This window comes from Eptesicus fuscus, chromosome 22 (genome assembly GCF_027574615.1).
Source record: "Eptesicus fuscus isolate TK198812 chromosome 22, DD_ASM_mEF_20220401, whole genome shotgun sequence".
Taxonomy (NCBI): domain Eukaryota; kingdom Metazoa; phylum Chordata; class Mammalia; order Chiroptera; family Vespertilionidae; genus Eptesicus; species Eptesicus fuscus.
In genome coordinates this window covers 1,229,850-1,250,000 of record NC_072494.1, presented here as the reverse complement: position 1 = coordinate 1,250,000, position 20,151 = coordinate 1,229,850, and the positions used below count along the sequence as shown (strand labels likewise).

The 20,151-nt window shown below is 62.0% G+C and overlaps 2 protein-coding genes across 4 annotated transcripts in view; one reads left to right on the top strand and one right to left on the bottom strand.

Moving 5' to 3' along the window:
• SLC44A3 (solute carrier family 44 member 3) overlaps positions 1-8,717 on the bottom strand; it is a 36,132-nt gene extending 27,415 nt beyond the window's left edge. Inside the window, exons 1-8 of the mRNA XM_054711755.1 lie at positions 8,678-8,717; positions 8,157-8,264; positions 5,529-5,671; positions 4,258-4,394; positions 3,713-3,806; positions 1,970-2,130; positions 1,677-1,766; positions 615-739 (exon numbers count right to left, since the gene is read on the bottom strand). Of these exons, the coding sequence (XP_054567730.1) occupies positions 615-739; positions 1,677-1,766; positions 1,970-2,130; positions 3,713-3,806; positions 4,258-4,394; positions 5,529-5,671; positions 8,157-8,264; positions 8,678-8,704 (885 nt within the window). The 5' untranslated portion in view covers positions 8,705-8,717. The remainder of the gene's footprint in view (positions 1-614; positions 740-1,676; positions 1,767-1,969; positions 2,131-3,712; positions 3,807-4,257; positions 4,395-5,528; positions 5,672-8,156; positions 8,265-8,677) is intronic.
• Positions 8,718-10,636: 1,919 nt separating this feature from the next.
• On the top strand, positions 10,637-19,313 carry MRS2 (magnesium transporter MRS2). 3 transcript variants are annotated; one of them, XM_054711986.1, is made up of 11 exons: positions 10,637-10,923; positions 12,693-12,766; positions 13,024-13,060; positions 14,165-14,277; positions 14,637-14,810; positions 15,709-15,839; positions 16,166-16,282; positions 17,027-17,179; positions 17,312-17,429; positions 18,142-18,255; positions 18,777-19,313. In XM_054711986.1, the coding sequence occupies exons 1-11, from the start codon at positions 10,758-10,760 to the stop codon at positions 18,885-18,887; spliced, it is 1,308 nt and encodes a 435-aa protein (XP_054567961.1). In that variant the 5' UTR covers positions 10,637-10,757; the 3' UTR covers positions 18,888-19,313. The 3 variants fall into 3 exon arrangements, with proteins under 3 accessions (XP_054567961.1, XP_054567963.1, XP_054567962.1); XM_054711988.1 differs by lacking the exon at positions 10,637-10,923 and adding an exon at positions 11,059-11,119; XM_054711987.1 differs by lacking the exon at positions 10,637-10,923 and adding an exon at positions 11,172-12,171.
• Positions 19,314-20,151: the final 838 nt, after the last annotated feature.

The following is a 20,151-nucleotide window of genomic DNA, read 5'->3' as shown; positions in this document are numbered from 1 at the left end:
CCCCGCTGCCCAGCCTCGGTCTCCCGGGCGACCCCTGGGGCCCTGGAGGGGGGAGGGACGGCCACACCCCACAGCCTGTCAGTGTTCCCATCGGCCAATGAGGTGACAGGCGGTGGGCACACCGTGGTGGGCGGGGATTGAACTAGGCCTGAGGCCGGTCCTCCCCATGCAGTGGACACACTGTGTGACCGGGGGTCCCGGAGAGGTGGTGGGGGGCGGAGGGGGAAGTCTCTCATTGGCCAGGGCCAGAGCCAGGGGGCGGGCGCAGAGGGCTCTGCTGGGGCTGCGTGAGCACCGTGTGCCCACAGCGTGCCCACAGCGTCCCCCTACAGCCACCTCGAACTTGAATCAGGGGCCTGGTGTGTCAACTAAAGCACAGCAAGGGCAGCCTCGGAGGGACGGCGGGAAGTGGGAGGAGGAAGACGCTTCCCTGGTGCTGGGAGGTCGGGACGTGGCCCTGCGCGGGGCCCTCAGGTCCACGGTGCCCTCGCTCACGCGGTGAAGACACAGCTCTCCCTGGTTCCGGCCAAACCAGTGGTGTGGATTCAGAGCTCCGGCTGGCTGACCCTGCCGTCTCCCCCGCCCCACACCCCGACCCTCCACGCATTTCTTACCGTGAGAACCGTGGCCACCACAGCAAGGCCCAGCAAGCAGGTCACGTTGTCCCTTTCCGTGTCCAGCGCCACGCTGAGGGCAGTGCTGTAGTCGTAATACAGCCACCACAGGACGCCACAGACAACTGGGAGGCCAGGCACGGGCTCAGCGCCTGCCCCAGGGGACCCCCCACCCCACCTGCACCCAGCGCGTGGGGCCACACCTCCCGGGGCGCCCTGAGGGCTGGCAGGCCAGGGCCTCCCAGACACGGAGTGGACGCGTGTCTGTGGGAGACGCGGCGGGTGAGCGGGCAGCAGGCCGGGCTGGGTGTGAGCAGGGGAGAGACCGAGCCAATAGGACGGCGAGCGGAACAGCATTCGACCCAAAGTCTAAACCTCCCGCGGGCTCTCCTAGGGACGCGCCGGGCACGGCGGACACGCGCCACCTTCCCCACATCCAGTGACTCTGCTGGGCAAAGGGCAGCGTCCCTCGCCGGCCCTGGCGCGTGCCCGCGGGACCCACTGCGTGCCTGGGGCCGAGGGCGCTGCGTGGCGGAGGGCACGGCGGTTCTCCCGGGAATGAAGCTGGCTGCGCCCGCGACTGGGAGCTCAGATCCCTGGGCCCGGGGGTGTGGCTGCTGCCCGAGCCTCCTGCCCGCCCTGCCTCTGGGGCTGTTCCCACGGACGGACACGAGGTCGTGACCGGCAGGCTTGTCCCCCACGTGCAGCGCGATGGGGTCAGAGGGGAGACGCTCTGAGACCCCACTTCACCCAAAACCTGGAGCCTTTCCACGTCTACACGCAATGGAAAGGCTTTCATTTCATCAAACAGAAAACCCAGCCCGCGGCGTGGCTCCGTGGCTGAGCGTCGGCCTAGGAGCCAGGAAGTCACAGTCCCATTCCCGATCAGGGCACAGGCCCGGGTGGCGGGCTCATCCCCAGGAGGGGGCGTGCGGGAGGCAGCCGATGGATGAGTCTCCTCGTGGATGTTTCTATCTCCCTCCCACTCCCTCTCCCTTCTTCTCTGAAATCAATTTTTAAAAAATAGTTGTTTTTAAAGGAAAACCGAGCGGAAATACTTACAGAGCAGCCCCAAAACCACCAACGCGATCAAAGTGTGAACCAGCAGGCGGGTGACGACGCGGAAGGTGAGCATCACGGCCAACGACAAGGCTGGAAAGAAGCAAAGCACCGAGTTCAGCGCTGACCGCAGTGTGAGGCGCAGACGGCCCCGCCCCCTGGTGAGGGTGGACACATACAGGGTGAGGCTCCAAGTTTAAGTCCAGAGGCTCATTTTCATGGTCCGACATACACCGTGCGAGAAACTCTGGCCCCCCACGCACGTGCGGTCGTGAATAAAAGCAAGCGGAGGCTACCTACTGCGAGGACACACAGGCCCAGGACCGTGTCTCTTCCCGACATGATCCCCCCGAGCGCGCGCTGGAGGGCGTCCGCGTCGTTGATGCGAACAGAGGCGAACTGGGAGTAGCACTCGGGCGTCTGGGGGACGCAGCGGTTAAACAGGGGGAAGGACTTGCTGAAAAAAGAGGTGGGGAAACGGTGAAGAGGTTGGTCTAATTACTTGTTAGGTCAGAGGAATTCCAGAAGCCGATGCCTGCAACCGATGGTGCCGCAGGTGACAGACTAGTGCACCAGGCAGAAATGCTGGTCCCTTCCTGGAACCCGTGCATGGGCCAGTGCTCCAGGCGAAATGGTGGCGCAGATATTGGCTCCGTTCCTGCAACCCCTGCCCGCGGCGGAAATTCCGCCCGCCCTCAGCTCAGGGCCCTCCGCCCTCACTGAACACCTGTATAAAAGGGCCTCAGCTCCTGCCCAGTGCGACTTCCCCGGCCCCACTACCCTCAGGACCGGTGGCCCTCGCCCGGGGTGCAAGATTAAACCTCCTTTTGACCGGCCTGGACTCTCTGTCTTTGTTCCCTGCCCCGCCAACCTCACACTTGTCTTTTTTTAAAAAGAAGTTTAGAAGTCTCGACAACCAAGGACGCATCAGAGAGGCAGTAATAACAAGGGGCTTCGTAGCCTGTGAGCAGAGACCCTCGGAGAGCCTCCTGTCAATCAGGGTCGCCATGGTGACAGCTGATGGATGCCTCCGGATGGGGAATGACCACAGGCACCCGGAGATCCTGGGGAGAGGCGGCCTTGCAAACTCAAGACCTCAGTGACCCCAAAGGGTGGTCTGAACTTGGAGCATTTTAATGAGAAGCCGTCTATGGAGGACAGTCATGCCCTAGGCCACAGGTAACTTGTAACTTCCCTTTTCCCGACCCCTCAGGGCACAGCCAGTGTCCCAGGGCGAGGCCACAAATCCCCTCATTGTCACTGTCATCTGTTAATGGCTGACTGTTAACTACCTGCACCCACCTGTGTAAGGCAGCGCGTGGCCATCATCTCACTTTCTATCCAACCCCAGAGGTTTCTCCCCTTTGCCTTCTCCCGCCTCCCTAATCCAGTGGTCGGCAAACTCATCAGTCAGCAGAGCCAAATATCAACAGGACAACGATTGACATTTCTTTTGAGAGCCAAATTTTTTAAACTTAAACTTCTTCTAACGCCACTTCTTCAGAAGAGACTCGCCCAGGCCGTGGTATTTTGTGGAAGAGCCACACTCAAGGGGCCAAAGAGCCGCATGTGGCTCGTGAGCGCAGTTTGCCGACCACGGCCCTAATCATCACAATGGACTTCCTGTGGCCACTCACGTCCCCTCCTTGGGCTGTAATGTACAAAACGAGGTGAAAACCCGCCGTTCTCAGGGGCATTATCCCAGTTCACTGAGACCCTGCGTCCTGGCAATCGTCAGCAATTTGGCTCAAATAAACTCACAAAACTTCTTCCAGGGCTGAATGTTTCTTACGTGGACGAAGGCACGCACCCAGGCTGCTGTGAGAGGACCACATGCACTTTTACTGACTGCTGTTTCCTCCTGCTCAGCCGGTTCCCAACCCGCTGTCCTCACAAACCTGCAAACAGCCCCACCTGGTGGGTCCCTGCAGACAGCGCCACCCTCTCCTTTGCCCCGCCCACAATACCTAGAGGAGTGATAGACAGGGCCAGGCACCCAATCACCTTCGTTGACAGGCAGGGGAAGCATGGGCTTTTACCTGGGAGGCACTGGGAGCCTGGGGCACAGCGAGGCTGCCTTGGGATTCTGGGTGTAGTTGGCGGGACTCAAGCTGTACACACACAGGAAGGACCCTGGAGGCAGGAGACAGGCAGACTGTAGGCTCTGTGCCCTGTCCCCGGGGAGCCTGTAGGCTCTGTGCCCTGTCCCCGGGGAGCCTGTAGGCTCTGTGCCCTGTCCCCGGGGAGCCTGTAGGCTCTGTGCCCTGTCCCCGGGGAGCCTGTAGGCTCTGTGCCCTGTCCCCGGGGAGCCTGTAGGCTCTGTGCCCTGTCCCCGGGGAGCCTGTAGGCTCTGTGCCCTGTCCCCGAGGAGCCAGCACAGCAACCGTCCTTTTACAAAACCTCGGAGACGGGATGAATCCCTGGGATCTGGAAAGGGGCCTGTGGGGGACCTAGGGACACAGGGCACACGTGCCACCTGAGGTCAAGGGGCCCGCAGGGCAGGTTGTCTCCCGCAGGCGTGCACAGGTGACCCCACCCGGCTCCCCCGGGGCAGGGCCCGCCCTCGGTGCCCCTCGGTGCCCACCAGTGTTGTTGGCAAAGAGCTGCACTTCTTCCAGGGTGTGGAGCTGCTCCGCGGGGCAGCTGGCCACGCAGAGGGCAGTGGGGCCGAGCCGGCCATCCTTCCCGTCCAGGCCGCAGGAGTCCATGAAGAACACGTGTCTGGGAGGCAGGAGACAGGAGGGGACCCCTCAGAGCAGGTCTCCTGGGGGTCAGCGTGGGCATTACAAATAGCCACAAGCTACCAAATGCGGGCGTGGCGAGCAAAGCCTCACGGTGAATGCCTCCGTAGAAGGCAGCCCGCCACGCCCCGGGGCCACGCCGAGGGAACCACACTCCACTGTGAGCTGGCCGGGGGCGGGGCTCGGTGGTTGAGCTGCAACCCATGAGCCGGATCGCCGGTTAGATTCCCGGTCAGGGCACATGCCCGGGTGGTGGGCTCGATCCCAGGTAGGGGGCGTGCAGGAGGCAGTGATCGATGTCTCTCCCTCATCAGTGATGTTTCTCTCTCTCCCTGTCCCTCCTCTCTCTCTAAAATCAATAAAGACATACTTTAACAATAAATAATAACGAGGCTAGATTGTCTCTACGGACTTTGCTAGTAGCATGTACAGACGGATACGAAACATTTCAACTAACGCCCCTGTCCAGCTCCGCGTTTTCTGGGGGACAAGAGTAGGGGCGGCCTGGGGGTGGGAGGGGCCGCCTGGACCTCGCCGAGGGCTGGGCGGCAGCACACGCTGCTCTGGGAACCCACAGAGAGCACCTCTGCACCGAGCCCGGCTGCTTCGGGGAGTGGCTGGGCCCAGAGCCACGGGAGGGAGGCTGTGACCAGAGGCCGCCTCCCCCTGCGCCACGGGCCGCGGATGAGAGTGCAGACAGGCGCAGGTGGACAGGCCCGGCACGCCCCGTCGGGACGCGGGTATTCCTCCATCGAAACAACACGGGATGGTGCGCCCCTGCTCACACGCCACCGGATGACACATGATGAGGAGGATGGCGACAACTGACGTTCAGTGAGCCTTAGCCGGGCAGTGTCTCGGATCCTGGCAACAGCCTGGCCAGGTGGGAATAATGAGCCAGGCCTCTCAGGACGAAAACGCAGCTGGGGCGAGGCAAAGAGCGAGGCGAGGGGCGAGGCCCTGCCCGAGGGCGCACAGTCTGATCTGAGGGCTGTTGACTGAAGCCCTGGCCTCAGAGTTTCGAACGGGAAACCGGTCCCAGGCTCAGAATGACCAACTGACGCCAAGCCTGACATGGAGCCCCTGTCGGTTGGGAACTTAGGTGGACGCTTACTTTTTTAGGGTCATGTCCTGCCCCGAAAGGGGGGCCCCGTCCACCGGGGAGTTCTTCCTGCCGCACACGTTGCCGAAGCTGTCGTAGCCGAAGAGGAGCCTTCCCGTGGCTCCGGCCGCCACCGAGGAGCCCGCGATGAACATCTGGGAAAGCCCGGGTGGCACGTGAGAGCTGGCCAGGGGCTCAGGGGCGCCCCCCCCCCAATGCTGGCATGAATGAAACCAACACACTGCGGGGCATCAAGGTGCCCCCTCACACGGTCACCAGGTCACTCAGCTTTTATCCAAGAGCAGGGCTGTGCCACTTCTTTCCCCCAGTTTTCATCCGTCTGTGTTTTGAAATGAGTGCTTAAATGCACACACACACACACACACACACACACACACACACTGAGTGGCCAGATTATTATGATCTCTGAATGCTGTGTGTACTAAGTGTGAACACACTGTGTGTACTAAGTGTGAACGTGGTGTTTTGAAATGAGTGCTTAAATGCACACACACACACACACACACACACACACACACACACACAGAACCTCGGGAATTCTGCGGGACAAGAACATCTTGCAGCTGATGGTCACTTTCACCCGATTTCACGGTGAGTGTGGAATACTGAAATTCCACCTCCGAAGGTCAGTCCCGGTAACAAGCACTGACGGCGCCTGGCCGACAGAGTCAGATCGTCCCTGCACACAAGCGCGGGGGGTGCGTTTCCCAGCCGCGCACGCCCTGCAGAGCGCCACCCAGGACTCAGGACGCCGGCGTCCGTCCAGCACTGGGACGCAGCGCGCCTCCGGGACATCCTGTGTGACGCCGTGCGTTTCCTGGGCGCACTGCCCGATCCAGTGCCGCAGGGGCCTGCACCGCACCCCCCCACTTAGACATCAAACCGTCCGCAGGGCCCCGCGTGGGCCAGGCCGGGCCACCGGGCGGGACCGGAAGACGCCGCCCGGCAGAGGCCGGAGGAACACCCCATTCTGTTGTCCGCGTCTGAGCTTTAGCAATGGGGCCGAAGCTCCTGAGAGCCAGTCAGCTCAGGGAGGGCTCTCCTCGCTCAGAGCTCAGGGAGGAAGGGCCCGGGCACAGAGAAGCCTCCGGTTTACTGGGCAAATGGCCGGCTCTGCCGCCTCTCAGAGGGCCCGGCACGGTGCAGGCGGTGCTGAGTGATGTCCAGCTTTGAAGCGAGCAGGGGCTGGGGAAGACGGTGAAATCACACAGGAGCCCAAGGTCAGAGCTGCCGGGTGCAGGCAGGACCGAGGCTCCCTCACAAACACCAGCCGCCTGGGGCAGCCCCGAGGCCGGACACGGCCGCACAGACATCCGGCTACACCGCTACGCCCGGCCTGCCTGTGTGGAACCAGGTGGGAAAGTCAACAACAAATGCTTTTCTAAAGGGAGGAATGGGGAAGAGAAACGTGGCATTTGAGAATGGACTCCACTTTAACTCTTCTCAGCACAGGCACTCCCCTCTGGTGCTACCAGCGGGCTTTGTGGGTTCATCACCCGCCTGGCAGCAAAGGCAGCCGCCATCGCCAGGACGAGGGTTTCCCCCGCGCGGCCTGCGAGGGCGGAGGGAGGCTCTCCCTGCTGCTGCCCACAGCGCTAAGGCCAGTGCACAGCCTCAAGGTCCCGCTTCCACGGGGCCTGCCCAGGACCAAGACGCACCGCCTGGGGGGTCTGCCTGCAATCACAGACCTGGAACCGGAAAGAAACGGGGGGGGGGGGGGGGGCGGTGATCAGCTACCTCACTCCTCACTAGCGGGTTCTGGCACAGGCCTGCTTCCCTCGGCTAAGAGTCTGTTATGTCCAGGCTCCCCTCGGACTGCCCTGTGTTAAAGGGACAGCGGGCGCCGGAGGGACATTTTAACCTGGGGGCTGAGGTGCTATAAGCACCTCCAGGAAGTGAGGTGGGAAGACGCGGGCTAAGAAACGATCCCGTTTCCCCAGCTCCTACCCCACAGCCTCGCTCCTACCCCACGGCCTCCGCTCCTACCCCACGGCCTCCGCTCCTACCCCACGGCCTCGCTCCTACCCCACGGCCTCTGCTCCTACCCCACGGCCTCGCTCCTACCCCACGGCCTCCGCTCCTACCCCACGGCCTCCGCTCCTACCCCACGGCCTCCGCTCCTACCCCACGGCCTCGCTCCTACCCCACGGCCTGTGCTCCTACCCCACGGCCTCCGCTCCTACCCCACGGCCTCGCTCCTACCCCACGGCCTCGCTCCTACCCCACGGCCTCCGCTCCTACCCCACGGCCTCCGCTCCTACCCCACGGCCTCCGCTCCTACCCCACGGCCTCCGCTCCTACCCCACGGCCTCTGCTCCTACCCCACGGCCTCCGCTCCTACCCCACGGCCTGTGCTCCTACCCCACTGCCTCGGCCCTGATAGGCCTTCTGTTAGGACGCGCTGCAGGCGCCACACAGCTGACCAGCGTTCCGGGACAGTGTGTGTCCCGCCCACGGGCAGGTGCCTCTCATCGTGGCCCCGGCTTTCACCTGGTACCCCCTGCACCCCCACACACACCTAGGCTCCCCCAGGAAAGGCCTAGACATGCGGTTTACAGATGGGGCCCAGCTCTGTGGGGACCCACACCCGGGCCTCCTCCCCGCCAGACGGCCACTCACCAAACCCGTCCAGAAGAGGAAGAACAGGAGCAGCCAGGCCGGGTCGGTGCATTTCCTGTAAATCTGAGGCCGCCACGCTCTGTGCCGGGGCGTTCTCTCTGCAGATACCTGCCAGGAGCAGAAGGGAGGGCGAGGTCACCCTGAGGGTCCGACTGGGGGCGACCGAACTTGGAAGGCTGCGCCAGGAGCTCCCTGTGTGTGCGTCCCGGCCGCGTCCCTGGGAGTTTGGAAACACCTGCTGCGTGCGGGTGGGTGAGAGGCCCCCAGGCGCTAGGCCCCCACCTGGCGGTGCACCCGGGGCGCCCCTACGCCTAGGCCCCCACCTGGCGGTGCACCCAGGGCGCCCCGAGGCCGGCCTCGCCCAGCCAGCGCCCCGCAGAGTGGGGTCCGAGGCGCCGCCATGGGTCCCCGGGGCGGCGGGGCAGGGCTCTCCGCGGAGCGGGGCAGGTGCGCGCAGGTGGGCCCGAGTCCCTGCCCGGGTCCCTCCCGCCCGGTTCCCTCCAGCCCCCGGCGGCACTCACCGGGCTCTGGGCGCCGAGGCACCGCATCCTGCGCTCCGGGCGGGACTGGGGGCCACGCAGCGCCCGCAGCGGGCTAACCCGGGGCGAGCGGCGGGCAGGGGCGCAGCGCCCCCCGGCGGCGGCCTCCGAGCGCGGGTGGCTCCACGGAAGCCGGCCCCTCCGGGGAGGAGAGGCGCCGCCCCCGCCGCCCACCGCCGCAGCGCCGCCCGCAGGCCGGAGCGGGAGCAGGAAGCCTCGGCCGGTGCGGCGGGTCCTCCTCCGCCAGGTGAGCCGCCCTCCGCTGCCAGGTGCCAGGTGCTCACTGCGTCCCGGGCATCCGGAGCCGCGGCAGACACGACCCGCTCCCCCGACGGCAGCGAGGGAAGCCGAGGCACGGACAGCGGCGCCGTCACTGGCCCTGGAGACGGAGCCGGCAAACTGGGGGCGAGGGGCTGAACCCCGACACTCCAGGGGATGCCCTCAGGCGGGTGTCTGCGGACCCCACCAGGGCCCCCCACAGTCTGCCCCTCCACCAGGCCCCCCCCAGTCTGCCCCTCCACCAGCCCCCCCACAGTCTGTCCGAGAAACCCAAGTCACCAGTGGAACTTGGGTGCAGGAAGTATGCGAAGAAGGAAAACCCTGGGGTGCGGGGCTGAAGGAGGCCTCCAGGTGTGGGTGCGGGAGGTGGGGCGGGAGATGCTGGGGGTGGGGGTGGGGGGTAGGTGCGCTGAAAGAATTGGAGGGTCTGCGCCTCCCTCCGCCTGGCCTGGGACAGTCCTGGTTCCTGTCTTCACCGCTGAGATGTCCGTGGAATTCTAACCGCAGACGCCGCCTGGGTCAGGGCACACGCTGGGGTGCCGGCCTGCGGGCTCATCCCCAGGGGGGCGTGCAGGAGGCGGCCGATGAACGATTCTCTCATCATTGATGTTCCTCTCTCTTTCTCCCTCTCTGAAATCAATACAAATATTTAAAAATATTTTTTAAAATAAAATTTTTGTTGTTAATCCTCACCTGAGGATACTTTCCCATTGATTTTTAGAGAGAGTAGAAGGGAGGGGGAGAGACATAGAGAAACATCGATGTGAGAGACACATCAACTGGTTGCCTCCCGCAAGCGCCAGGCCAGGGCCCGGGATCAACCTGCAGTCCGCAGGCCGACGCGCTATCCACGGAGCCACACCTGCTAGGCTCTAAAATAAAAATTTAAAAAAGCATTGGCTTGTCCCAAATGTTTGTGTTTTTTTAAAGAAAGACCTGTCTTATACCAGACCCTAAAAAACCCCTAAAATATAAATATCCTATTCTTGAAACACACCAATATGTTTATATTAATAAACTCACAATAACAGTAAAAATAAAGCCTCATCGATTGCCTTTAGAAGAGTCTAGGGCAAAGTCTTTATTTCGGAAACTGGTAATAAATGAAAGGACAGGGCCGAGCACAGGCCCCGCGCCCCTTCCCCCCCCCTCCCCCCCCCCCAGTGAACCCCACTCGGGGAACCGCAGGACTAACGGGGGTCCTGGCGTAGCGGTGCGGAAGGAACGACAGGATTTAGGGTGTCAGTTCTCCAAACACACCACAGGGGGGCACCCCGACATCAGCTCCTCCCAGTGCAGAGCGCCTGCACCTGCGTCCCCGGGCCCGGCCGCCCCGCTGTCAGCTACGCGGGGAGGAGAGGACACCAGGGCCGCCCCCAGCACAACCAAGACCGGGAAGGTGCCCTGCTAGTTGATGGAAGTCTTCGGCACCGGGGCCGCAGGGTCCCCTCCGGGCTCCTCAGCCCGCCTCCGGCAGGTAAACGCGCCCCACCAATCCCGAGCCCGTCCCTCCTCCCGCCACAGGTGCGGGGCCCGAGCGCTCCCACAGGCCCCTTCCGGGCATGCGCAGGAAGTTAGGCGCCGGCGCAGCGCGCGCACGCGCGCGGCGGGCAGAGCCATCCCTTGAGCGCAGGCGCGGCGGGGAGGGCGGGACCTCGGGCGCGGGCGCGGCGGGAGGGCGGGCCCTCGGGCGCGTGCGCGGGGTCGCACAGTGCCACTGACCCGCCAGCGACCGGCATGACGGGCTGGGCGCTCGCTGCCGCCCCCGCCTCGCTGCCGCGCCATGGAATGCCTGCGGGGCCTGCCCCGGCTCCTGCCGCGCGCGCTGCGGCTGCTCCCGCGCGGCCTGTGCGCTCCGGCCTGGGGCCTGACCCCCGCGCGCGCCGCCGGACCCCTCGGAGGGAGCTGGGCCGCACTGCCCGGCGCACCGCGCGGGCCCCGCCTGGCAGGTACGGCCCCGCCCCCGGCCCGGGACGCCGCGGTGACCTCGGGCCCCAGCCCGGCCCGTCCTCCTCGCGGTCCCTGGGCAGAGCTCCCGCCCGAAGCGCCCGGGGCGCCTTTGGTGTTTAAATCCAGCGTCGCCCTTACTCATCACGACAGCTGGGGAGTCAAGATCGGGCTCCGCCGCCCGAAATACTCGGATAAGTTTCTTCCTTGCGGGCGCGGTTCCGTTTGTCCCGGGAACGGGGTGGGACGCACTGGGGAGACTTGGAGGCAAGAACTGCGCCGAGTAAGGGCGGACTTTGCTTTCAAGTGCGGCCGGAGGAGGAACCGGAGTTGGTGTGTCTTCACCGGATGATAAAGCGCGACGATCGCCGGCGTTTCCACCCACCGGAGAGCGCGGTGCTAATGTCGCCGAGCAGCCAACGGCGTTGAAGCGTTAGACTTCCCCTTATCGCGCTGCCGGCAGATACGTGTGCCCAGCGCTCCCCACGCAACCCAGCGTCTCCACCTCCTTCCCCAGCCCCGCGGGGCCTCGGAATGGGTCCACCCCACACCCCGGGTTCAGCCCGTCTGATGGTTTTGTTTTGTTTTACTTTATTTATAACTTAATAGTCAGAGGTCTCTTTTTTTAAATTCTCACCCAAGGATATTTTTCCCATTGGTTTCTAGGGAGAGGGGGTAGGGGGAGAGAGAGACATGGATTGGTTGCCTCTTGCTCGCACCCCTCCCAGGGCTGGGGAACCTACAACTGAGGTCCCTGCACTTGACTGGGACTTGAACCCAGGCCCGCAGGCCCACGCTCTGAGCACTGAGCCAAAGCAGCCAGGCCTGTCTGGTGTTTTAGGGCAAACACTGAGATGCAGACTCTCCGTCCTGGGACCCTTCATCGACGTGTTAGTAGGAAATGCTGATGTATGGGCCGACATTGACCTCCACTCAGATGACCCTTAAAATGTCGCTTGCACTTTGCGAAAGGGTAACAGCAGGCCTCGGGGCTGAGAAACCACATGCATGGTAGACTGTGTAAGTGGGAAGAGTAGGATCCGAGCTGAGCGTTCCGCTTTGAAAGCATCGGGTAACGGGTAGTGTTTTTCCCACTTCCGCCCGGTCCCCTCGTGTTTGTGGCTGTGAACAGTGCTTTCTGTTGGATGCTGAATGGACCTGGTGATACTTCATCGCTCCCTTCAACTCAGTCCAGTCACATGGTTTAAGTTTATTTTCAAGTAGATTTGCCTTCATTCCAGTTCACCAAGGTCAGCATTCCAGTTCCGTTGGCTATTTTGCACGTAGCAACAATAAAGTATGTCTGTGGGAAAGAAGTTAGTACAAAGAAGTCAAGTCCGTAGGTTTCCTAGTTTGTAGGTCAAACAATTCACCCTGATCCTGGAATGCTGAGAGGCCCGGGGCACTGGGGACTCCTACCAATACCATTCGCATGAAGAGCCCTTTAAATTACGCAGAAAAGAATGGGCCTTCCCTTTTCGTCTCAACGCCGCGTTGTACATTTGTTTCCCCAGCTCTGAGGTGATTGGGAAGGACAGGGTGGCGGGAATCCACAGTAATTCTGCCTCGCCTAAGCCGTTTCGAAGCCCTTTCCCCGTTAAACCGAACATAAGCGCCTGCAAATAGGAAACTGCACAAATGAGTGTTCCTTCTTCTCTAGGAAAAAGATCTTAAAAATAGCAAATTAGTCTGCAGACCACGGACTCAGAGTTGTATCTAGGCCACGTGATAGCCAGTCGTGGGACTGCAGGGAATTCTCATTCATTTTCAGGGGAAATGCACCTGCTGAGAACGTCCGATGTCGCGCAGGCCACGCTCGCCAGCGTAGCCCCCGTGTTTACCGTGGTGAGTACGTGCCGGGCGCCCGATAACACAGAGAGCACTTCTCCTGCGTCGTCTCTCGTGTTGGGGTTGTGCTCAGCCAGTGGGACTTGACTGACAGCTCAGATTGGTCAGCAAAGGAAAAGGGAGTTAGCCCCTAACTCAGACCCGACTTAACCAGACGGGCAGGAGGGTTTCTGTGTGTCTGTCTGTCTGTGGGATAGCACAGTGCCATGAGGTGAGACCATACGTAGTTTACTGTTTTTATTCTCTCTCTTCAGACTAAATTTGACAAGGAAGGAAATGTGACCTCTTTTGGTGAGTATCTTCAAGTTTCTTCTGCATCACCTCTTTAATCATTGAATGCGTGAATCTGACGGAAATCAAGGAATGGCAGGCGGTGCTGTGAACAGAGCCCCCTTTGCGTGGATGGGTGCGTGCAGGGAGGGTCTTTGTGCAGCGTGTCCATCAGTCCCGTTGGGGCTGCAGTGCCTGGACCATCCGTGTTCTCCCACGTGGTTGTCCCAGGGCCACTCGTGCTCTGCCCAGACGTTAAAGGCACAGAAACACTCTTCCCTCCGTCTCCCTTTCACTCCTGGTCCGCAGTCACGCCCCTGCGTCCGGGTAAGGCGGAGTCACGGACCTCCAGCCCACCCACCGTGGGTGACAGGAGCCGAGGGGCGGGTGCTGGGCTCTGCTGGTCACTCTGTTTCTAAAGTGAAACAGATCCCTCAGGGTCTGACCTCGGAGCAGCGCAGGTCTCCCACGCCCCCTCCTGCTGTTGCTGAGGTCCTCGTGGAGCATCTTGGTGTTCTGCGCAGGAGCTCCTTCGAAGGCTGTTCTGCCTGGAGCGCTGCCCCGTCTGTGGTGTGACTGACAGGTGCAGACAGTCGTGTTGCCAGTACCGTGCGTGGGACTTGTCACCCAGTCTGCTTTCTCTTGGGGAATAAATTGCGTTTTCAGGCAGAGTCTAGTCTGAGGACTGACTTTTTCTCGTTTTGTATTAGTCCAAGAGGAAAGAAAATCGAACCTCTCTCTTCCCAGATTTAACATATTGAAGATGATAAGGGAGTGAGAAGTGACAGAGAATGCAGGTCCTGTTAAACAAAGGGGCCGTGCTAGTGCTGGGACGAGGCTGAGTCCCCTGCAGGCACGCGTGGTTTCATTCGGGTCCCGCGGAGCGCCTGCGCGCAGAGACTTGATGGAGTGGGATGGGAGGAGGAAGAATACGAGAGTCGGCTAGCGTTAGCCTGAGTGTGTTCTTGAGGTAAAGACAGGCATTTAAAACACTCCTGTCAGCTTGGTTTCTGGTAATAACACAAAACTATCTTGATGGTGGTGGGAGGTGCTCTGCTATGAAGACTAAGCTCTTTGATTGATTAGACCAGCCACTTTTTTTTCTTGAAAACATTTCTTCTACAGAAAGGAAGAAAACGGACTTATATCAAGAATTAGGTCTTCAGGCCAGAGATCTGCGGTTCCAGCACCTCATGAGCATCACCACCAGAAACAACAGGATCATCCTGAGAATGGAGGTGAGGGTCCCTCCCATCCCGTGTCTCCACGCGGCCCATGAGAGCCGCTGCCTGGCCAGTGCCATCAGCCACAGGCTCAAGTGGTTCCGGAACAACGCAGCTCTGAGACACGGATAGGGAAGCATGTGGCAAAGCAAAGTGAGCAGACTTTCAGTGGCACAGATGGCATGTATGTGGGTTCACTGCGTACTTTTTCCGTGTGAAAGTTTTCATCATAGACACTGGGGAATGTAAAAAGAAACACCCTCTAGGTTTGTAGCACCGAGGCAGCGGCACAGGCCCCGTCACGTGCTGCTCTTCTCGCATAACGGTCACCGTCTTTGTAGACGACTCGCCTGCACACGCCTCTCTCCCCGCAGTACCTGAAAGCTGTGATAACCCCCGAGTGTCTGCTGATCCTGGATTACCGTCATTTAAACCTGGAGCAGTGGCTGTTCCGGGAGCTCCCGGCGCAGCTGGCCGGAGAGGGCCAGCTGGTCACGTACCCTTTGCCTTTTGAGTTCAGAGCCATAGAAGCACTCCTGCAGTACAGGGTAAGCCGTCCGTCAGCTCCTGCATTTGTCCGGTTCCAAACGCTGTCGCGGAGGGAGACACGTGAACAGGCCAGGACAGCGCAGGCGGGGGACGGAGAGGAGATGCGGGGGATGGGGGACAGCTGCCCGGGCGGGAAGCGCATCTGCTGGAACGTGTGTCGTCTGTCTCACTGCTGTTTCCCGCTGGCCGGGCGTGTCTCAGTGCGCAGCTGTCAGTGCGCAGCTGCCGGGCGCCCGCCATGCCGTGGGGCTTGAATAATAAGTGTACTTTTGACTTCACACTGATTTATTTTTTAAGTCCAAGTCATGTTTTAGTTTTCAGAGAGTTTTGTTCATAGGAGTTTTGGACTGTGCTCTGTTTATAAAGAGCAGAAGTATTTACCAAATGGAAGTTTGAGTTGTAACCACGAAAGGGCGGATTTCCTTGTACTTAATCGACCCCCCTCCTTTCATGACAGGAGTTAGTCCCTCTCAGGTGCGAGCATGGTAACAGCATGTGCCTGGGCCTCTGTCCCCAGTAGACGGGTGTTTGGGCCACCCGGGACAGCCGTTCCTGCAGCCGCACTCGGCAGCGTTACCCGCCGCCCCAGCTGTCCAGATGGTGTCCAAGCCCAGGGCTCGCTGACCCTGAGCGTTCTGAAAAGATGGGGTTCTCATGCGAGGTCATGTTGCTCTAGCTCTGTGGTCAGCAAACTGTGGCTCGCGAGCCACATGCGGCTCTTTGGCCCCTTGAGTGTGTCTCTTCCACAAAATACTACGGCCTGGGCGAGTCTATTTTGAAGAAGTGGCGTTAGAAGAAGTTTAAGTTTAAAAAATTTGACTCTCAAAAGAAATTTCAATCGTTGTCCTGTTGGTATTTGGCTCTGTTGGCTAATGAGTTTGCCGACCACGGCTCTAGATCAGCAAGCTGCAGGGGAAGCTGCGCCTGCTGGAGCCCCGGATCCTCGACACGTTGGAGGCGTTAGTGGACCCCAAGCACTCCTCTGTGGACAGAAGCAAACTGCACATCCTGCTGCAGAACGGGAGAAGGTGAGCAGGTCCCGCACGTCCCTGTGCGTGGTTCACAGTGGCGTGTGAGCATCAGCCCAGACACAATCCGTGGGGTCATCACTGGTCTTTAAATCCAGCGAGTGCTGCTGATGGTGGTGACTTCCTGTCGGGGCACCGAATGGAGGGAAGAGTGAAGGGGCGGGAAGGCTGCGTCTGGCTCTGTCCCGGGCCCCGCTTGGGGGCTCGGTTCTCGGTCTGCGTGTAGACAGCAGAGCACTGCCGACACATCCCTTCCACCGCCTGTGTGCGAGGGTGACACGTGTCCGTAGTCCGCGGCGCCATCACGCTGCGCACCTGCCTTCCAGCCTGTCCGAGCTGGAGACGGACGTCACGGTGTTCAAGGAGGCGATCCTGGAGATCCTGGACGACGAGGAGCGGCTGGAGGAGCTCTGCCTCAGCAAGTGGAGCGACCCCGAGGTCTTGTGAGTGGCCCTCCCGCCCCGGACTCCCCGGCCAGCTCCTTCCTCTCGGGGCACTTAGCCTCCCTCGGGGCACTGGGCCTCCCTCGGGGCCCTCGGGCTCGGAGCTTGTGGCTCACGCACTCGGTGTTGCATGTCGTCTGTAGACCAGGGTCAGAAACTCACGCAGACGCTTTGTAACGTGCACAGAGGACCGTCTGCAGGCTTTAGGCATCATCTCTGTCCAGTAAGGAAGCTGAGATAGAGCTGGGCCGCCAGCACGGCCGAGCAGCAGAAACGGGGGCACGCTGTCACCCTTTGCTGTGTCCTGGGCGGGTCTCTGCTGGGCGGCGGCGTGGATGGTGGAGCTCTGCCCCACCTCCTGGGAGTGGAGAGCTGGGTCGCGTCCTCATCGCATCGCTCAGTGTGGGTCAGGCCCCCGGGGGCAGGGAATCCGCCTTCGCGTTCAGCCTGTGGTTTTGGTTCCCTGGTTTGTACTGACTTGTACCAGTCCGTCCGCGTCACACGCCTGGACGTCGCTGTCACGGGCAGTGGGGCTCCCTCCCTGTGCAGCAGGGGCCTGTGGGGGACGTCCCTGTGTGGTGCTCGGGGTCAGGGGCACGGCCCTCAGATGGGCCCGTGACAGACAGACAGGGCAGGCGAGGGGCTCGCTGGGAGCGAGCACCGTGTGCTCACGCGGGGGTCGGGGTGTGACGGGGTTGAGGGTGTGGCACGTGGGCGCTGCTTACGTGGCGCTTGTGATTGGAGTGAGCAGAGCAGCGCGGGCATCGACCACGCGGAGGAGATGGAGCTGCTGCTGGAGAACTGCCACCGGCTGGCCGAGGACCTGGCGCACGCGGCCCGCGAGCTGCGGGCGCTGATCGACGACTCGCAGAGCGTCATCTTCCTCAACCTGGACAGGTGGGCGCGGCGGAGGGGTGCTCGGGAGAGGGGCTCCTGCTCTGTGTGGGCGTGGCTCCGGGGGGGGCAGTGCCTGAGGCCCGGGGCCCTGGCCGTGGGTTGTGGGCCGGCTGACCCGACGCTGTCCCGCAGCCACCGCAACGTCATGATGCGGCTGAACCTGCAGCTGACCATGGGCACCTTCTCGCTCTCGCTCTTCGGCCTGATCGGAGTTGCCTTTGGCATGAACTTGGAATCTTCCCTTGAAGAGGTGAGGATGCCGTTCAGTAAGCTCGGGGTTCTTTTCTCACGTTGTGAAGGTCTGTTCCTAAAACAGACTTTAAAAAGGGAGTCTTCACTGCCCCCCCCTCGGGACACGAATGCGCGCTCTGGCCCGTCCACAGCCAGGCAGGCTCCAGACCCGTCTCCATGGCACGGACAGCAGGCTTTCGCTTCTCAGACTGCGCCGCGTGGCCGGCGGGAGGCAGGAGCGCCCCTGGCCGGCGGCACACCGTGTGGCTCAGCCGTCAGCTCTGAAAGTGGGCGTGATTGTTCTCACTGCACAGATGAGAACAGTGAGGCCCAGAAAACGTCAGTAACTTGCCCAGGGCTGAGCTCGAGTCACTGCTGGGTTTGAACCCAGAGACCTGCAGCCCCTCGTGCTCTGTGCCCGCATGGGAACGCGGCGTGGCGCTGGCCGGCTCAGCTCGTCCCTGTCAGACTCCTAGGCATGAACCGACCCTGCGCTCAGCACGCTCTGGCTCGGGTTCCGTGTCCTGGCGAGTCCCACGGGCCGTGTCTGGCTGCAGCCTGCGCTGCCCGTGGTCTCCATCGGGACCCTGTTCACCTGGGAAAGTGGTCGTTAAAGGGAACCTGCGGCCCCTCCGGCCTCCAGCTGTTCAGTAGCCCTGGATGCCCTCAAGGCCAAACCAGACGAACCTCCCCCGGGCCTTCGTGATCCACCCGCACCCGCTCTCTTCCAGGACCACAGGGTGTTCTGGCTGGTCACCGGGGTCATGTTCATGGGCAGTGGCCTGATCTGGAGGCGGCTGCTGTCCTTCCTCGGGCGGCAGCTGGAGGCTCCTGTGCCTCCGATGGTACGTAGTGCGGGTCCCCGCCGGGGGCAGGGCGGTCACAGCCACGGCGGTCACGCCACAGCCGGTGGGGTCAGGCAGACTCCCTGACCCTGGCAGTTATTGAATGACTGGAAGCCACCTTGGTTCCCCGCCCCCCCCCCCCACCCCCCCCAGTCACATCAGCACCACCTGCCTCACGGGGTTAGGGAGCTGAGCAAGGTAATGCGTGTGAAGCACTTGGGAGCACAGCGCCGCCCGGAACACGGGAGCTGCTTGCAGGGGCCGGGGGGGGAGGGGGGGGGTCGGGGTGGACACGACACGACGGGCACTCAGCCGGGAGACGGCAGTGACCCGGTGCGGGGGCTTCATTACCAAACGGAAATGCAGGGCCAGCACGGTCACCGGGAAAGACAGAGGTTAGCGCCCTTTCTCCCGTCACTTGGAGGTGACACCGCTGTCCATGGGGGTCCCCTCAGCGGTGACGGGGTGCCTTTCCTCATAAGAACGACACGGCTAACACGCCACTTGCCCGCTTTGCTCAGGTGGCCTCCCTACCTAGGAAGACCCTGCGGGCAGACGGACGGCTGGACGCGAAGCCCAGCCTCAGGCCGGACGGGCTGGGGTCCAGCAGGAGCGTCCTCACGCCCCGGTGAGCGCGGCTCACACGGCAGCCGCTGGCGAGGCTGAGACGAGCACAGAGCTACGTTGTCGTCCGAGGAAGGCCCGCGCAGCGACCGCACTGGGCCGTGACCCGCTTCAGGGCTCTGAGGAGACCACGGGCTCCGGTCAGAGGCCAGGACTCTGCTCTGCAGCTCGCAGAGCTGCCTTACGGACGGGAGGCAGGCAGGCTGCCTGAACCGCGGGCTGTGGCCTGGACTGGACTTCCCGCTCATCGAGGAAAGGAGCGTCCGCAGCCGCGGGGCGGAGATGGCCTGTCCGCGAACTCCGGCTCAGGCGCCGAGGGCCGGCCACACGGCAGCCTTTCACTCCGCGGTCTGTGCTGGGAGCCGCTGCAGCGCCTCAGTTTCTTCTCTGCTCCCTCACAGACGTGAATAAACGGGCATGACCCTCTCACATCAGCTTTCTGTGGATTCCAGTTCATCGAGATTTCAGCTTTCAACCCCAAACTGCTGCTGTGCTTGGCTGTAACTATGCCTTGGGAAGTAGAGCTGAAAAGAATTTCCTCAGTTCCTGGCTCTTCGCTGCTTGGTGGTTCCTGGTGGGGGTGGGAGTGGGGGTGGGGCGCCCCCAGGCTGCAGGAGGGGAGACACGCTGGCTCTGCCGTCCCCTACGCTTTCAACCAGAGCGCGGGTCAGAGCGCTGGTCAGAGCAGGCGGCTGATGGCTGTTCGCCTCAGAGCTGCCGTCCTCGATGCCTCATCTTTTCTGTCTCTGGAGGTTCAAGGCAGGGATCCCCTAACATTAGCCCTGGGCCTCGACTTTACCCTAGACCTAGCCCTAGCCCTGACCTTCGTCTTGTGCCCTAGCCCTCTGCCCAGAGCGTAAGGCAGCCGCCCTAAGGACAGTCCGCCTCACCTCTCAGGTCCCATCCTGCCTGGGCCTGAGCCAACATTCACCACATTCCAGTGCCCGGGGGGAGGCGACCTCGAGCCTCCCCACCCGCTCCAGCCTTCCCGGCCCCATGTTTTCAGCGATTCCGGGACCTGCTCCTCACCTCCTGGATGGGTGTTTAAAACGTGCTTTCTAGGGCGCCACCCCGATCTGGAGGCCAGCATAGCCCCCCACCAGGGGAGCCCAGATCCCCAGTCCTGTGTCCCTCAAAACAGTGACAGCCTCCCCTCTTCACCAGCACCCGTGCTGGGCCATCTCAGCTCCTCCGCCCAGTGGCTCAGCTCCTGTGCCTTAAACCATTCCCCTAATCCTCACCCTAGCCCTAACCTAGCCCTCATCCAGGGCA

Excerpts from the sequence above, each read along its gene's own strand:
- MRS2 (XM_054711986.1), top strand. The coding sequence starts at position 10,758 with ATGGAATGCCTGCGGGGCCTGCCCCGGCTCCTGCCGCGCGCGCTGCGG. Across the intron at positions 13,061-14,164 it reads AGGAAATGTGACCTCTTTTG|AAAGGAAGAAAACGGACTTA; the intron begins GTGAGTATCTTC and ends TTTCTTCTACAG. Across the intron at positions 14,811-15,708 it reads AAGCACTCCTGCAGTACAGG|ATCAGCAAGCTGCAGGGGAA; the intron begins GTAAGCCGTCCG and ends CCACGGCTCTAG.